This window comes from Nesoenas mayeri, assembly GCF_963082525.1.
Source record: "Nesoenas mayeri genome assembly, chromosome: 15".
Taxonomy (NCBI): Eukaryota; Metazoa; Chordata; class Aves; order Columbiformes; family Columbidae; genus Nesoenas; species Nesoenas mayeri.
The window spans coordinates 4,644,256-4,662,223 of NC_137559.1; the positions used below are offsets into that span (position 1 = coordinate 4,644,256).

At 45.0% G+C, this 17,968-nt stretch overlaps 1 protein-coding gene across 2 annotated transcripts in view; it reads right to left on the bottom strand.

The window, feature by feature from the left end:
* TOM1L2 (target of myb1 like 2 membrane trafficking protein) overlaps positions 1–17,968 on the bottom strand; it is a gene marked incomplete at its 5' end in the record, with an annotated part of 57,485 nt that overhangs the window by 11,052 nt on the left and 28,465 nt on the right. For both annotated transcript variants that reach the window (XM_080353714.1, XM_080353713.1), the window contains 6 exons: positions 7,871–7,946; positions 9,869–9,986; positions 11,073–11,196; positions 12,258–12,306; positions 14,739–14,872; positions 17,497–17,613. In XM_080353714.1, the coding sequence (XP_080209840.1) occupies positions 7,871–7,946; positions 9,869–9,986; positions 11,073–11,196; positions 12,258–12,306; positions 14,739–14,872; positions 17,497–17,613 (618 nt within the window). The remainder of the gene's footprint in view (positions 1–7,870; positions 7,947–9,868; positions 9,987–11,072; positions 11,197–12,257; positions 12,307–14,738; positions 14,873–17,496; positions 17,614–17,968) is intronic.

Genomic DNA, 17,968 nt, shown 5'->3' on the forward strand with positions numbered 1-17,968 from the left:
ATAAACACTGGAGCATGTCAGCCCTTTGCTGTTCAGCACTGACCTTTTAAAAAGCTGCCCCGTCTTCCCAGGAGAGACAAGGCTTTGGACCTATTGCTCCTTCCCTGCTCAACCTTCCAATTTACTTTCCTCTAACTCTGAGCCCCATTTTCCCCATAAAAAAATGGGTTAAACGTATCAGGTTTAATTTAAGAATAAAGAGGAGGGAAACTCTCCAGAGTAACTGCAAGTTTTAAAATGTTTTGACTATAACACTGTACCATTTCTATTCCATTTGAAGCTGACCACACACAGAAGTTCATTTTTTGCCAGTCGGTTGTGTACTTGGCAAGGCTCTCGCTTCCAAAAGCTCTAAACTGAAGAATGTGGAGGGGAGTTGTGTTAAATCTAATCCCCTAAAACACGACAGAAGCAATGTAAAAATAAATTAGCTAGTTTACACATTAAAAAAGACAACAGTTTCTGGGAACAAATAGCAGTGGCAGCCGCGGACTACACGCAAATGGCTCCAGAATGGGATACAGTCTCGTTAATACTTTGATTATGCAAATATACATGGTCTAGTGAAGCTCAGTCTTGGTGAGGCAGCACCCCAGATAGTCAGTGTTGGCTGCAAGAGTTGGCTTTGTAACAATACTGCGATTTCTTTGTTAAAAGTCTATACTCAAAGTAAACGGAAATTAAGCCACAAAATATTTTGGGGTACTTTAAGTAACTGGCTTTAATTAAAAGTTGGGCTCATTGTTCAAATTCCTTTTTTTATTTAGTCTTTGGAAAACCCTACAAACGGGATCATCTCAACAGTCCTGAAAAGGAAATGGAAAAGAAGGGTTGGGAGAACAAAAAGCAAGAGCTCAATCTCACAAAACCCACAGGAATCTGGAATTCAGGTTCATACCTGAGTTAGATTGTGTTGGTGTTCTCACTAGCAATCAAAAGCCAAAGAGTATTGCCAATATATTTCCTCAGAAGTCATAAAATCCAATATTCTACCCTTAAAAAGACAGTTTAAGGTTATTATTATCACATTTTATTTCTATTAAAAATGATCCCACTGGAAAAGAAGCAGGTATGAAATGACAATTCAGGTCTCTAGGTGAGCTCATTAATGTTCTTAAAATATTTAACAAGGTTCATGCTAATTGTTGCTAGACTACTGCCTTGTCATAGCTTAGTTAATTCCACTCCTTTCTAGATGTTTAGCAAAGCTGACACTGGTACTTGGTTATCTGCTCTTCACTCCCCAGTTAGTTAGAAATAGTAAAGAAAGGTCCGTCATCCCCACGACAGCACAACTAGAGCCTCCGATGCAGACTAGCAGCCTATTCCAGCTTACTACTCCAGGCTTATCATCTATTTAAAGCTGCTGTGATCTCAAAATAGCCGCCTGGCCTCAATATTAGAACATGTTTGACTCGACACGTAAGGATTGAATTAGTTACTTGATGACTTGGAACGGTGTTTACGCATCGCATGGATGGGGAAGGCAGGAGCTCAGGGGGTGGTGTGTTCCCCAGCACAGCCTGTTGTGCCCCAACAAATGGATCCGGCTAGATCTAACGGGCACATCCTGCACAGGGGGTATCACACTGTCCTTGGAGAGTGCTCTGTTAAAATGCCACGGCTGGATGGGTAATGAAAGCCACGTGGTCTTCAGAACAAGGGAACATGGGGTCCTACCACCCCAAAGAAATGAGATCTTCGCACCCATATCCATCTCTTAGTTTGGCCACAATTCAAGCGCTTTAGTCTCCGAGAAGATGACGTCTTTCAACTGTCTCCTGTTACCAAGTCATTTCCACATCTTAGATCCTATCTCTCTATTGAAGGCACCCACAGCGGCACCCCACTTTGTTCCTAATTAACAACATCTCAGCCAAGGGTTTGTTTAATCTTTACTCACATTACTATAGAGAGGAATCTCCTCTCCAGGCAGGAGGCTTGGACGCAATGCTCAAAGTTGTTCATCTCACTTTCTGTGAATTCTGGTTCAGCTTCATTCTTCCCCTGCCACTGTCCCAAATATCGCCTGTCCTGATGTGGTGGCTTAAGCAACACCTGCTCCTCACTTTTGTAAACAAATACCCATGTGGCATGTGAGTGGGGTGACAGGTTCTAACAAATGAATATATTCATATATCCATGCAAATCTCAATAGCTGCCCGAACTCGTGAGAAGGGAACTGGGAATTACCTGCACTAAAACGTGGTGGCCTGGTGCTAAAGTCTGCGCCTAAGAGCTGCTGATACAGACCCCTGGGTGACACACGCTTGGTCTAACTTGCAAAAATCCAGATGTAATGCTGCAAACAGATTTGGTACCAAACAGCTCAGCTAATAGCACTAAGCCTCGTCTGAACCAGGAACATTTTCTGCAAATATCGTTTTGTCTGTGTTAGTTCTGTCAGCATAGCTGGAATGGCTAAAGGTGTGGTTTGCATCTCTGTGGTCCTGGCACCACCTTGTCAGCAGAACTGAGCTGCAGATTAAGCTGAAACAATGCTGCCAAATTCACTGGGAGAGCACACACAGAGCCCTGGGTGAGTCTCCTTCTGCAAAGGTCTGTTGGTGAACCGGGATGCACAGAAATGGAGTGGGAAGAACTCACCCATAAGCTTAAATATATCACAGTTTGGAAAGAACAATGTCAGGCCATGAGGGATGTGAATCCCCCTCTGGCAGGTGGAGAATAACCTGTCAGTGGTCTCAGTGTCGCACAGACACAGGTAACGGCCGTGCCAGTTGTTCCCTCTTTCCCTCTCATTCCTAAGTACAGTTACCAAAGAATGGGCACATCAAGTTCATACCTGGGATGCTAGTTATTCTGCTGGTATTGCAAATGCTACAAAGTTGTATTAATAAATACAGTTAAGAACTACAGCCAGTTAAGAGAGAAACGGAGTTAATGATTAGTTTAGTTTTATTTTAAGTATTTCTCTCTCATATTTAGCACACAAACAAGGTGACAGGCTTGTAAGAGCAGCGACTGGCTGGACAGCCAGATCCCCTTCCCTCCCCAGATCCGTATGTCTCCGTGAATGCTGCAGTATCCTTTTTCCAGACTGAATAACCACAAGCCAATGAACGAATATTGTGTTTGTTTTTTTAATAAAGCGCTGGTGCCAGCGGTGTGAACAGCAGGGGTGCCGATTTCATGCTTCCCTGCTCTCGTAAACAGCGGAAAGGCAAAGAAGAGGAACTAACTCAATCACTGGATTATTCATTATGGATGAACATCTAACAGCGGCATCGCACATCTCTGGCTGCAACAGAGCCACCCAAAAGCAAGAGCCTCTGTGAACCACAGTCAACAGGATCAGAGGCAAAGCGGGAGCTGCTCATTTTACAGCTTTTTCACGCTCACGTTACCAGCTGTGGGTCTCTGACAAGTGCTGAAATGCAATTCTGGCTCCTCAAGGGGGGGCACCTGCAGCTGGGTTTACCCAGGCACAGAACTGCTTTTGGGTGCTCGCACAGGCAGGCAGAGGTGACCATATATATGCACGTGTCCGAATCACTGTGCACACACCAGCCATGCAGACATCCGACAAATTCACAAACCAGCTCTCAGAAAATAACCTGGGTTAGCCCTAAACCTTGAAGAATATATGCAAAGTGTTTCACAGAGTTGGTGCACTCTGATATTGCACACTCTGGATATTCTCAATCTTAAACTCCCTGGGATGTTTCTCTTTTTAAGCACCGGGCAGCTATGTTCGGGGTATTCAAGGCATTCCCATTCCATGGGCCTCCTGACGCGCAGCCCAGCCCATGGGGAATTCGGCACTGCCCCCTTCCCAGCTCAGCTGCAGCCAGGACTTTCCCAGGAGGACTTTGTAGTTTGGTCACATTATTGTTACTAATCTCAGACACTTAAAGTGATGGATTATATTGTCCAAAAATACAAAATTGGTCTTAGAACTTGGCTTTAAGGCATAGCTGAGGCTATTTTTCACCTACTTCTGACTTGTGCACTTAAAGCAGGGTTTTGAACTTCTCTCTGCAAACGTGTTGACGAAGGACAACTTCAAACAAGGTCACAATATGCGAAGATTCAGCGAGCTTCAGAAGCTTGATTTTATCAGAGCACTGGCATGCTGGACACAGGAATTAAATCCTTAAAGCTAGAAATACTATTGTACCTTTTGGAGTCCGAATCCTAATGCCAGTGTAATTCCCTGACTGGGGTGGAAGGTGTCAATCTGGGTAGCAGTTCTCCCATTCCCTTCCTTTCATACAGAACTATCCTTACATTACCCAGTTAAATTAGGTACAATCCTACAAGCTCCGTATGTTTATTCTAGATCATGAAGTTAAGCACTACCAGAAGAGGCTGCTTTAAAGACACGTAGAAAGTGTCCTCTTTATGAACAAGAACCATGAGACTTGTGTTTATCCCTTGAAAAGCGGATACTGCATAAATAAATCAAGACAGTATAAGGAACCAGTGGGATCTCCAGGCCTCTTCTCAAGGTGATGTGGGGTCCTACAAATGATTCAGTTGGTTACAGGCCTTCGTGCTGGATAAATCAGAAATCAGTGCAAATCTTTCCCTTTGCCCCAGGTAATGATGTAGGTGGGAAATAAACTCCTTGTACTGTCTGATTTTGAGTGGTTCAGTAGGGCAGGACAAGAGGTGAATGGAGGATGGTTATTCTAGGTAAGGAGACTGGGGTGGGCAGTAGGAATTGCTTCACTGGTGAAGTCCTCACCATTCCTTGTGTAATTAGCCACTTGTCTATGGGCTCCATGTCTGAGTTCCCACCTTTACCTCTCCTCTGTGTTGAGAACAGCAAGGTCCATAAAGAGAGAAACCACAGCAACAACCCGTGATAAAGTAAAAGCAGCAAGTTAAAAACTTCGCATAGACATACACACACACAGAGCTGTCTGTGAGCTGCTGGCAGCAGCTGCATCCCCCTCTGCTGCCTGTCAGCTCTGTCTGTGGAGGGACAGAGCTCACCCGACCCCTGCACTTCATGCAGACAGTTCACAGAATTTTAGCACTTCCTCCATGCTGACATTAAAATATATATATATATATAAACCAAAATAAAGTGAGGCTGATGTTTGTCATCTTCTTAGAAGGAGAAAAAGAGTAGGCTTTACAACCTCCTAAATCAATCAGGCTTTACTGGAAACACTAGTTTTACACACTGTGGAGTTTCCCTTGTTTATAAAGCTGAGTTGCAGCACACCCGACTTACCTCCTGGATCTCGGCAGCCAGCCTCTGCCTCGAACTCTAAGCGTACGACATACGACAGCTCTAATGACGGCATGGAGCAGGAGGGTGAGTCACCGCGGTTTGCTGCAGTGTTCTGGCAGCCTTTCAAACTGCCCCTCTCCGAGAACGGCAGAGGTTAAGAGGATCGCTGATGCGTCCAGTTCCCTCCGTGCAGGCTGCAGCTGCACCGCTCAGCAACGCAAAACTCTCAGAAAGCCTCTTCAGGCTTCTTGTCCTTCAGCATCTCACCCCCGAGGCAGGGGCTGGATGCAGAATCCCCTCTGGCTCTGCAGGGGTTTGTTGGGGACGGGCAGAGCATGGTGGTTCCAGCCCACTGTCCCTGGTGTGTTTATATACCTCGATCCAGACACCCAAATCCGTGGGATACCGCTCCTGTGCCCATGACCACAGAGAACTGGCTGTCGTCTTTTATGTCTCTTTAAGGCACTTGTGTTGAAAAAGAAAAGGAGGAAATCACTCCAACTTCATCTACTATCTGTGTAACACTAGAGAGCTGTTTCTTGGACACCTCTCCTCCCAGTTGTGATCACGCAACAACTCTGTGGCAACAAAAGCAATTCCCAACATGGAAAAGCAATATTAAGAAAACAGGGTATTTTTAGCTCGTCTTGTTTCCAGCTGCTAAATCATATTAAAGGACAGTTAATGCCACGTGATCAGCCGTCTCTCTACAGACCGTTCTGAGAATGGCTACATTAGAAACGTCGGATGTGCTGAATTTTACCACCGGACAACTGTGCTGGAACAAGATGTGTGTGAAGAATGTGTTGCAAAGCTTTTGGCTCCTCCCTAGAGCTGTTCTTAAATTAGCTGTCTACCCAAATTAACGCATGCCTTTCGTTTACTGAGCACTGCCAGTTTTTTCCTACACATGCTGGGGCTGGTAACTTTAGGAAAGTTTAATTTTTATTTCCTTTAAGAAGAGACACCCACAAGCCTCACAACACTTGACAAAAAGACGTGTTTACCGGTTACCGAAAGACTGCATTTCAAAACAAGCTATTCTGATTACGTGACACAGTCCTCAGGACCTTCAAGAAGAGGCTGAAAGTCTCTACAACATCTCAGAGCCCAAAGTTCCACAACCCATAAAGCATTTGCTCAAAAAAAACTTTGACCATCAGATTAGCCTGAACACAGCCCTTTGAACTGACAACACTTCGGGCAGAGCAGCCCCTACGCTGGTGTGAATGACACGTCGCACCGGTGCCTCAAGCAGAATTGGCTGAGAACAAAAGTGTTAATAAATAAGGACATGACCCTGTGGCTACCAGGGGAATGCAGCCCCCTCGCCCAGGAGCGAAATGCAAGCCCCTTGCGTTTTGTTAGCCGGGAACAAAGAGCAGAATCTCAAATCCTTTTGCAGCTCCTGTCAATAACACAGCGGTACTGGGGGCTTGGGCTGTCATGCTGGCTTCAGGAATTCCGCTCTCCCGCCCTCAAAGCACTCCTGCCCTGACTCTCATGCTTCCCCCATTTCCCTCAGTACTGCTGGCACAGGTTTTTGTGGGCTGACCTGGGTTATAAACGACTCTCCTTGCAGGAGGAGGGGGCCAGGAACAAGCAGATAGATTTTGTGGGGCAGAGGATGCTCCATCAGAAATCACTGCTGAAGCCCAGCTCCCCCTGAACTATGGCCCAGGCAGGTGCGCAGCTGCAACCTGACCCCAGCTGGCTCCAAACACAAATTCTCCCTGGCTCAGAGCACAAGCTGCCAGGCACACCAGCTGCCCTGAGTGCTCCCCTTTCCACTTAGGAAGGAACCAGGGGGGAAATCAGCCAAGGCTCGGGAGGGCAATTCTCCATGGAGGGAGGCATGTGCCTGCTGCACCGGGTCTGCCATGCTCCCTAGTGGTAAACACACACTGAAATCAGACCAGGAAAAGGCTCTGATCTTGCTCCGTCATCCTAAAACTCACACACAGCTGAGTACGAAAGAACAGGACAGTTTTAAAAAGTGGCGTGGTAGGAAAGGGTTTGAGGGATGATGTGAAAAGTGTTTTTGCTTCTGCCTTCACCAAGGTGTGAGAACAAAGCTGGCCAAGCTCGCTCTCTCAAACACGATTCTAGTGTCAGCTGCTGTGAGGTGACAGCGCTGGGGCTCTTCTGCCCACACGAGAGAGCAGGAGTCTGCCCTGGGACACAACAGACTGCACGCAAGGGCAGTTATGGTGAGGCACGCGAAGCATTCAAAGTCTACGTAATTTCTCTCTGTAACTTGCTCGAGTATCTGTGCACTCAGAGCAAAACCTGGTAGATACAGACTGCAACAACTTTGGAAAGCAAAAATGAACTAAACACATGCACACCAGTGTTCACAAGACATTCCCCCCACTTAATCTTTTGAGCAGTGATTCCAGCCAAAGATCTAGACCCCCCAGGCAAGCTGCAACAACACAGGAGAATTTACCCACTACGATTTTGAAGTCTTTTAGGCTGGCGTGCCAAGTAGCAGCTCTTTAGAGATCATTACTGAGCACGTACTTGCTCCCAGATACCAATTTCAAAATACTCAGTACTAGCACGTGGCTGGAATACAGAATGAGAAGTCTCGGTCAAAGCAGCTGCCTGCAGCTTGGATTCCAAGCAGGGTTTCAGATAACAAAACACAGAGCAACGACCTACCCCTCCTGTGTTCTGTTTCCGAACATCCAGGGCAGACGCTAGTCCTTTGACAGCCTGTGGATCCTCATACGTCACACTGAAAGAAAGGAACAAACCACAGAACTAGAAGGAAGTCCAGCAGTCACCCATGCAGAACGCACTCGCTACTCTGATTTATACCCCTGGAAATCAGAAAGCACATTATTTTTCTTAACAAGACTACAAGTATACTAAGTGCATTCCAAGAAGAGGAGTGTGCTCTGCATAAAGACCGTCCATCAGTTTCTGTAAGCATGTTGAAGCAAAAAGAGTAAGACTGGCATTATAGAAGGTAGGGAAATAGGTTATGAGGCACTATAAGCGTGTCCAAGAGCCAGCAGGGGACTATGAAAAGAGGCCTGATTGCAGATTATGTTTTGCAAAGCTTTGAAGATGACATTTGGAAGCCTGAACTTGATGCGCACATGGGGGGAGGCAGAGGGAGACTTGAAGGCAGATGAAACGTAACTAAGCAACTACAGTGAAGCACACAGAGAAATGCACTATTTACAGAGGTTGGATTTTTTAAAAAGCTTCTTAAATTGCTATGCAAAAGGGACGTGTAGCAGTCAGGTGACAGAGGCAACAGCATCATTTCTCAGAGCATGGTGGTGAACCATGAGGAGCAGCAGCTGCCAACACCTGCTGGTAAATCAGCCCCCGGGAGGAGCTGCGTGTCCGAGCAGGAGCAGCACATTCCCCTCCAGCGTCCCCGCTTCTCCCAGGCCCTCACACAGCGCCCAGCAGCTCAAAGCCACACGCCACAGCCAGTCACATCGTCCCTGCCTTTCTGCTGCTCTGTTTGTACAGCGCACAATCCAAGGAAGATGCAGCAATCCTCCCGTGTGAAATCACGGCGTGATGCGTGCTCCCTGTTCCATCAGCTCACAGGAGATAGAGGGGCAGTGTGGGAAGATCAGTTTCATGCTTCATTTAGCACGCGAGACAGAGGGACCTCCGTTAGATCTCTCTGCAATGCATCTCCTTTCTGACTATACACCAGGGCTCTCAGCCTGAAACCTCCAACGGTCTCTATGGCAGAGCACATCTCAACACCGACACTACAGCTGAGGCAGCACCGATAGCTATATCGATAACTGCAAATTAAAGATCCTAATATATTTGCCGGCCTAAGTTTTCCAGGGCTGGTAAATTTTTGATAATCTGCTAAGGTCCAAACTAAGCTATTTAACAACATTTCTTAGTTTGAGACAAGATATTTATGATATCTTGACTGCTGGTAGCCACTACATCCGCTAGAATCTGAAACCAGAAGTAGGCAAAAAATAATATAAGAAAGAAGAATTCCTGAGTATGTCTTTTACTGAATCATGCTAGACAGGGATCAAAGGCTTTCTTAATAAGTGCATCAATTTATTTTACATTAAAATAATTTGACCTGTTAAATGCCCTTGAAAGTGCCAGGTTTGCAGTCTAGAGATGCAAACCGTGTGCATACAAACAAATTAGGGGCAGCATGGCAGCCAGGCAAGCTACACTGCCTTGACAGCCTGCGAGAGTCACGCTGTCCCTTTGGCCCAGCAGTCAAACTGGATGATAGTTCTGTTTCCAAGCCCTTGATGACAGTAATTCATTCACCCAAGTATGTCCATAACCTTCGGGTGAGGAAGCCCTGTGCTCCTGTATCCCAAGCACTGGCCAGGTGGATGGCATGACGAGCCTTTATGAGAGGAAGTATCTGCAGAAGTAAAGGCAAGTTCATTTCCAAGTTTCCAGTGAGCTCATTAACTAAGACAGTCAATAACATTACTCAGTCAGTCTGCTCTGCCCAGCAGCAGGGACTTCTCCACTTGCTCATGCTAATAAAGACCAACAGGAGAGGGATTGGATTAAAAGCACAAAAACACACACCAAAACTACTTTTTTAGTCTGGAGTGAAGTCAAGAAGTTTCAAATTTATGCCTGTAGAAAACAGCAATGCTGTGACTTAAACAGCGCTAAAGACAAACTCCAACTTACTTCTTTCGCTGCTCAGCCAGGGAGCTGCCTCTCGTCTGTGCAAACATGTCGAAGTCATCCCGAGGATTACAGTGCTGTAGAGAGCTGAGGGTGCCACTGACACTGTTTGTACCCAGGTCTGCAACCAGAGGCAGAAAAAACGAACCAATGAAACAGGAAACCATATACAACCATGACTGCATATTATAGAGAAAGTCATTAACAATAAGGACTGTTACAGAGATCATCTAGTGAACAGCTGCAGCACTGAGCGCAGTTCTGTCCAGAAGAGGCTGGAGGCTGCTAATCATGCATTTCTTAAAAGACAAACATAGAGATTGTCTTATTCGTCCTGGAAGCACCGCACCGTAAGAACTCCTCATCGAGAAGCCAGCATTTGGGAACTGGTGTGCACCTGCTGGTGATCTCATCCTGAGATAGTTACCATTCACTAATATAGTCCAAAATTTTGGGCATGGATGCCAGTCTTTTCCACAATGCTGTCTTTCAGCTATCGACTATGAAACCAGTAGTTTCAAATCAAGTGATATGATATTGGTGCAGTGCTGAAAGAGGTGGAGAACCGTCAGTCAAATCAAGCGATCCTATCAACCAATCTTTGGTTTCATTTAATGTAAAACACCTAACAGTTTCACAAAACTTTTTGTCCAAAGATTTCAAATATTCTTTGTAGAAGGGGAATCAAGAACATTCATTGGACTGATTTAATGGAGAGATAAACCTAAGCAGAAATAAAAGTAGTAGTACAAGTTTTATCATGGGCAAGAACCTACACATTTTCCTTCACTTTCCCTTTAGTTAATAAATCCCTCCCTTGGTGCCAGGCTGGTTCCCAAATACAGATCGCTACAGAGCAGGGGAGTGGGAAAGCCTTCCTAATCCTCTACACCACATACCCAAACCTTCTGAAGATTACAGGGCAACATTAGTCAGGTAACGGAGAGCCCAAGGGAACAGAAACTCCCTGATCCACAAGTGAAAAATGGCTCCTTGTAAATCCCAACAGCCCATGGCGATAAGGGCTGGCACTGGGTGTTCAGGTTGGTCACAGGGAGCTCAGCAAATGCCCAGAGTTGATCCCACAATCATACACCTGGATGCCTTGCAGCCCCTGCATACTCTTTGAGACCCACAGACTGGTTAGGCTTGGAAAAGTCCGTGTATTGCAGCCTCATGTCCATCACTATTTAAGTTGGGCACTCACCAAGCCCTGCGAGCTGTGACGAAAGTGAAGACGGGGCCGCTGAGTTCCCAACCATCGGGCTCACGACAGCTGGAGAGCCAGGACCCAAATCTATTAAGTTATCTTCTGTCACCTCGTTCAGTACCTGTTGTGACACAAGAAACACAGCAAGTTACACATGTCAGAGATTTCTTCTTGCAGTGCAACATCAAACACCAAAAAATAATGGGTGCTTCCTAAAATGATCTCTCTTGCATAGTGCCAAATGGACCAGTCTCCTGGACACTACGGTGATGGGTGCAGAATAAAAAGGGTCATCCACCAAAAAAACCCTCAGTTTGACTGCTCAGCACAGTGGGAAACTCCTGGAGGTCAGCTACATCTCTTCAGATTCAGCTAATGTGTCTGTGGTCTCCACCTCTTTTAGCACTGGACCAACATCGGATTTAAGTCAAACTGAATTTTCTACCATCTTCCACGTTAGGTATAAACTGTTTTTCAGGAACAAAAGTTCTTTGTTGTGACTAAAGTTACAATGTGCTGAAGTTTGCAGTAGAAGTGGCCATCAAACAGGTAAAGAGGAAATGGTTAGAACAACGCAGAATAGAAAATGTAATAGTGCCATGTATGAATTAATCATGAACTCAGACACTGAACACTATAAAACAACTATAAAATAGTTTTCATTGAAAGGATAATTAGAACTGTAACTCTTCAGCTTGGAAAAGGGCTGCTGAAAAAGGAGATGAGAAAGGTTCCTAAAATTATGAGTGGCATGGAGAAAATGAGCCTGAAGAGTGGTATTGTAAGACACAGTGAAGAAGAATTAGGTGGAGCAAATAAAAATCATCAAATGACTTGATCAAATGTAAACAAAATATTTATTATATATAAATACCCACATAAATATGTAAAAATGTGTAGTAAAATTGTGCAACTCACCGCTTAAGGACACTGTGAATGCCCCAAAAGCAATCAAAAAAGTTAATAGAGGAAAGAAATCCATCAGGGATTGTAAACACAGATATTTCAGTGTAGTGTAGTGTCTTCCTGAGATATAAGTTGATGTTTGCCGCATTTTTACACTCTTTTCCTGGTATCCAGACTCAGCCGCAGGGCTGGACACATATCAGGTCTGATACTAGTGACAGTAATACGGCTAAACACAGTGTAGCTACTCATATAAAAATTGAATCAGGTACTTACTCCATTGCTGGCATTTTGTGTAGAACGTCCCGATCTGTATCGTTCAAATCTGTTCAGAAAAAAGACCAAAACAACAGAAAACCAACATGAACTATCAAAGCCACCAACCGAAAAACATGAGTTTAGAATAAAGCTGCAACGTGCTTGCCACTGAATTTAGTTTTTGTTGGTTCAAGAGGGAACCCTGAAAACTTGAACTCCAAGCCAGGACAAAGGGAGGATAGTTGCAGAAGCTGCATTTTTGGCAAATGTGGATATTAAGTTGACTAATTTGATCTTGCAGCACACACACATCTGAAAAACACCGTAGGATTTGTCTTTGTGGTTTTGTTTACCATTAAGTGCTTTGTGATAGACTATTCTGTTAGCCAAGGGCCAGGACTAACGGCAGCAAGATTGATGCTCCCAGCTAAATCAGCCGAGCACTGCAGCAAGTTTTACTCCCACTTAACAGCTCCCTCTTGCTGCAATCCATGTAAATTCGGAGCCTCATCCATGCGAGCGCAGCCCTACCCAGGCAGATTCATTTCTTAAAACATTCTGGGTCAGCTCAAAGATCGTCAGCCCCTGTGTTGAAACAGGTTGGGTCTTTCCAAGAAGAGAAAGTAATGATAAAAATCTTTATACTTCTTAGGGGAAGAAGTCTGGTTGGTTAAAATCTGGTCTCTTCTCTACACCCTCCCCAACCAGCTTTGCATCTGGGGCCACAAACCTAAACTCAGCTTTAATGAACTCAAAAAATCAGGAAAAATGCCTCCTCCAAAGGCCTGTCTGAAGCCAGTCCAATCTTCCTTAGCAGGAAAAGCAGCGTGATTTCTCTGAGGTTTGAATTTTTCCTCATTTAAAAGTAGTTTCAAATGTAACCTCTCTTTTCAGTAAAAAAAATCCATAATATTCATATAAATCTGTGACTTTTCTCCCTGATGAACAAAATGCAACAGGGAATCTCAAGCAAACTAAAATGTTTTCTTAATGTAGCAGAGGAAAATGCAGACTTAAAAGGCAGCAAAACCAAATTCAGGCCCCAAATTCAATTTTAGGGAACTGTGGGTGTTTGCTATTACTGGAAATCCAGCTCCCTTAGCTGGAAACCCAAGACACCTCCCACCTCATATTTCTCACCAAAAGGCTTATGAACCACACGTCCGTTTACATCCAAAGCTTCACAGCGAAGGCCAGAGCTGCTGCTTGAGACTCTGACAGAGCTCGGTACCCGGCCCAAAAATCAGTGTGATGGATGTGGAGCTTTTGGAATAGCAGAGGAGGAACTGGAATTTATTGAAACGCTCAGACCAGTGCAGTTATTCTACCATGAATAGCTTGGTAACATCACTCAGCTCACCTTTCAGTGTATAATGACTACGAATGCATTAGCACCAGCCAGCAAAGTCGCAGATGGAGGAAAATAGAAAAAATATTAAGGGTGACCTGACTAAGTCTTCGTGACAGCTACACTCTGCCACTTGTAGAATCGTGCTCATGCATGAAACACATCCCATTCCACATAAAAAGCCAGCATTTGTCTCAAAGTTTGCCCCAATCTCCTCTGAACGACTAAATCAAAGACAAAAATCGAGGCCACTGAGTCTTCTTTCCAGCCTTTGCTGTGACAGCACAGATTCACAGATCTAGAGTCTAATTTATTTTTAAAGGCTTGAGAAACAAAGCCCCGTGCTAAGAGCAAGGAACAAAGGGTACTCTTTAGTGCCTCACTCCCCAGGCCTGTCATTAAGGGGAAGATTAAACTTTCCCAAGGCTGCCGTATCACGTGTCACCTCCTGCAGCAGATGTGGCTGACAGCGCCTTTGTCTAACGTGTCGAAAGTCCTGTGACCCAAGTCCCACCCCGGGGATGATTCCCGCAGATCAACTCTTCCAAACCTCAGCTCTGTGCAAGACAGGCTTTTTTTTTCAAGATTATGAGTTACTTAAAAACAAAACCTTTATATGCAGGAAGGTTCCACCCACCTCAGCCAGCTCCCCTTGCACCAGCACTGGAACTGGAAAGCTCAGAGATGAGAACACAGAGAGAGCTCACGGGAGCCTCCCTAAGCCAGGAAGCAGCACAAGCATTTAGGCAGAGCCCAAGCTGGAAAGCAGAACTAGAGACTGTGGTTGTGCTGTTTTCAGTCCCAAGTCCCTGCATCTGTACAGCCCCACGCAACAGGGACTTGAAGACTCAAGTCTCCGCTAGTTCAGAGTTTTGCACAAGGTTGTCCTGCTTTTTACAGATACGGCCCACAAAAATTCTATGGCTAGGACAATAAAAAATAAATCATAGTATTAAAGGCAACAACTGAAACAGGAATGTTACCATAAAAGACCATAAAAGGATCTTATCAACGCTTTCTGTGGTTTGGTTCTCTGCATTTTGTTATGTTGGATCATTGGCCCAAATGGCCAACACTCGTCAACTGACCTATTTTACACTTAAGCGGAAACCCAGAGCGAATGTAAATAATTGATGGAAAAGGTGCCCCACCTTTCGTATCGGAGGAAGACGTTATTTAAATCATCATTCACATGCAGCAGTTCCTCTGTGACTTCTTCATTGGACACTCGTGAGATAAGCTCCACAATTCTCTGCTGCATAGCTCTACAGGTTCGGTTCAGTTCCTAGGAGGAATGCATTGTGCACACACATTCTGGTAAGCAGCTAGCAATAAGGAGATTTAGTTGAGCTCTGTTTGCAGCCAAACGTATCCCCCGGCTGAGAAACACTAAGACAAGTCTATCTTTGCATGATTAAATGTCACCCAAAAGCACATCTAATCAAACATGCCCTTCAAGAGACGATGGCATAAAACCTTGAGAGCCTATTTACAATTCAACATCCTGATTCTTCTGTAACTCTGAGCACTTCAGAAAATAAATACCTGCATTTTAGTCACCTTCTTTAAGAATAAAACAGGTTAACACAACAGCTTTCCAGAAGAGAGCTTTCAAGGGATATTCCATCTGCTCTTTTTGGCAATATCATCCTTAAGAACTAAAAGATGCACATGGTGGAACAAGTCGGGTAAAAAAGTTCATCAGGGCTATAAGAAGTAGCCAAGTGTTTGCTAGGAAGAGAAGTGTTGGGGACACGGAATGTCCCAACTACTGAGAACTTGAGTGTGGACACAAAATGGGGAGCAGGAACATGAAGAGACGAGCACCCCCCACACCCCAGTATTGAACTATACACAGAAATGTGCCCTTCAACTGAGTACGGCCACAGGCAAGAGCTGCAAAAAGGCAGTGAGGAGTTTCAGAAGAAAAATGTAAAGAATATAGAGTAAAGGCATTTATTTTAGAGATCTCTCATGCCAAGAAATCCAGGTTTGAGTTTGCCTAATCCAGGAAGGAGTTCTCGTGCTTCCCGAGCATCTCTTCCAGCACCAGTTACTTAGCAGAATTCTTTACTCCCAAAAGGCCTCAAGACCAAAGGTCAAAGCTGGTATGTTGAGGAGGAACTACAAGCAGAAACGTGACATATGGCACGTCGCCACCGCTTAGGCCCACGGTTTTACTTCAATAAGCACTGACATTTCAACTAAAGTGTGTCCCTCTGTCATCTTCCACCCCCCCAGCTCCACTTCACAGCAAAAATTCAGCACTAAACAAGGACGACTTGTTGGTACACAACCTTCGGGATGAAAGCAAAAATGTGTTTGTTTTCCTTGCTTGCTCTGACATCCTAAGCTCTGGATAAATTTCACCCAGTGCAATCCAGCTGCCTTAACAGCTTGAGGAATGTGTTCTCCAATGTCAGGTTTGATCCCATCACTTTGGAAGCAGATTGTGACATTTCAGAGGTTTGTTTGCTGCCTTTCCGAGAGGGCTGACAGTACCTATCTATTCTGCTCAGAGCTGGCTCTCCAGCAAGCTGTTTACATTTGAGTGTTGGAGAAAATGTCAGGAATTATTTAAGGAGGAGGGCTATATAAACCTCAAAGCAAGGAGCCCTTGCACGCAGCACCCGGCTCACAGCTTTCAAAAGACCAACCATCTTTTGTGATCAAAACCGGGTTCTCCCCCAGCCCTGTGATTCAGATTTAGGATGCGTCAGTCAAAGAAGGGAACCAGTTGGAATAAAGAATCGTTGCTGTCACTCCATTTTATGATCAAATTCTTCCACCTTAAAGCTGTACTGTAAGGTTACGCTGTCAAGATGTTGGTAGTTGTTTCGCTGTTTTGGTTTGTCGTGGTTTCCTGGAAGCTGCTTTTGTTTTGAGCAGTCCAACCCAAATGGGCAGTAACTGAAAGGCTCTTTATTGCAAAGCCTCTCATCAGCTGCCACGATGGCTCGGAGACAAACACACAATACCGCTGCCTGGGAGAGACCAGTTTTTGGATGGATTTCAAACTCTGATGTACCACAGAGAGCAATTCCCTGCCTTCCTCCACACGCACTGCTGTGGGAGCCCATCCTCCCTGCTGGAGGATCAAACAGAAGCCTATTTCTGAAGCCATGGAAAGGCAAACACCATGTCACAGCACACGACACCAGCAGCAGCTGGAATGTGAGATCACAGTATTCCTCATCTGGGTTGCACATGGTGCTGTGTTCCTTTCCTCAGCCAAAAGGCCACCCCACTACCACTGGCCTAGGGAAGCCTGAGACGTGAGTCCAACTTACACCATTTTCCCTCTTGAGATAATAAATGCTGCACCAAATCAAGACTTGCCTTCTGATTACCCTCCAGAGAGCATGAAACTTTGCCTTAAGACACTACCTTCAGGAGAAGCTACACAACAGCTTCGGGAAGTTCATATCTAAGATTTCAAGTAGCAGAGGATCCACAGACCCTTGGAAATATTTAGTCCAGCTGGAAACACCGAGTGTTTTTTTCCTGCATAGTGCCTGGGAATGTTTTGACACTGTGTGAGTGATGATGGAGGATGTAAAAGCAGCAGAAATGCTCAGGGCTTACAGAACCTGTGACAGTTCTGAGCTGCTTTGTGGTAAAGGAGAACTTATACTCAACAGTGAGAAGATTTCCAGCTACACAGAGAAGAAAGTACTGGAACAAATTTCAGGGGAAGTTAGGAAATCCATGTCACTGGAAGCTTTACAAATGAAGAATAGCAAGTGATGGGACTAACCAGGGTCAAGCACAACCCATGGCCATCACGTAAACCAAGCAAACCAATGCAATGACCTGAACTACAACAATAACCACCACCACCACCACCCCCCCACCAGAGAAACTCCAGCACAGAAAGAATCAGAATCATATTTGCTAGGGAACTGTTACCTGGAGTAACTCAAGGTCTGAGGAATCCTCTTGTCCAGGTACCATTTCTGTCAGCATTTCAGACATCACTTTTGTATTCCCACGAACAATATCCAGTTCACTGCGCAGCCGGGCAATCTAAATGGGGGAAAAAGGACAGCAAAATCTTGCATAACCTTGTGGTTTAAGCAGATCATTTTCAAGAACTGACTTTGTGACACCTCTGGTTCTGTCTGACTTGAGATCTGAGGCTCCAGACATTCTAGCAGAGGAAAATAAAATGTAAAGATAAAAAGCTTGCCCAGGAGAGAATTGTAGAAAAGCAAGAGAAAAATAAAAGCAGCTTGTAGAACCACTCACTATCATCACAAATCCAGATGTGCTTCACTTGTATGGAAGAGACCTGAAAATAGCAGCTAAAAGCAGACCTTGGTACAGCTTGCACACCTCACTCAAGTGTGGGGAAAGATGTACAAATTTTGAGCAGGATCTT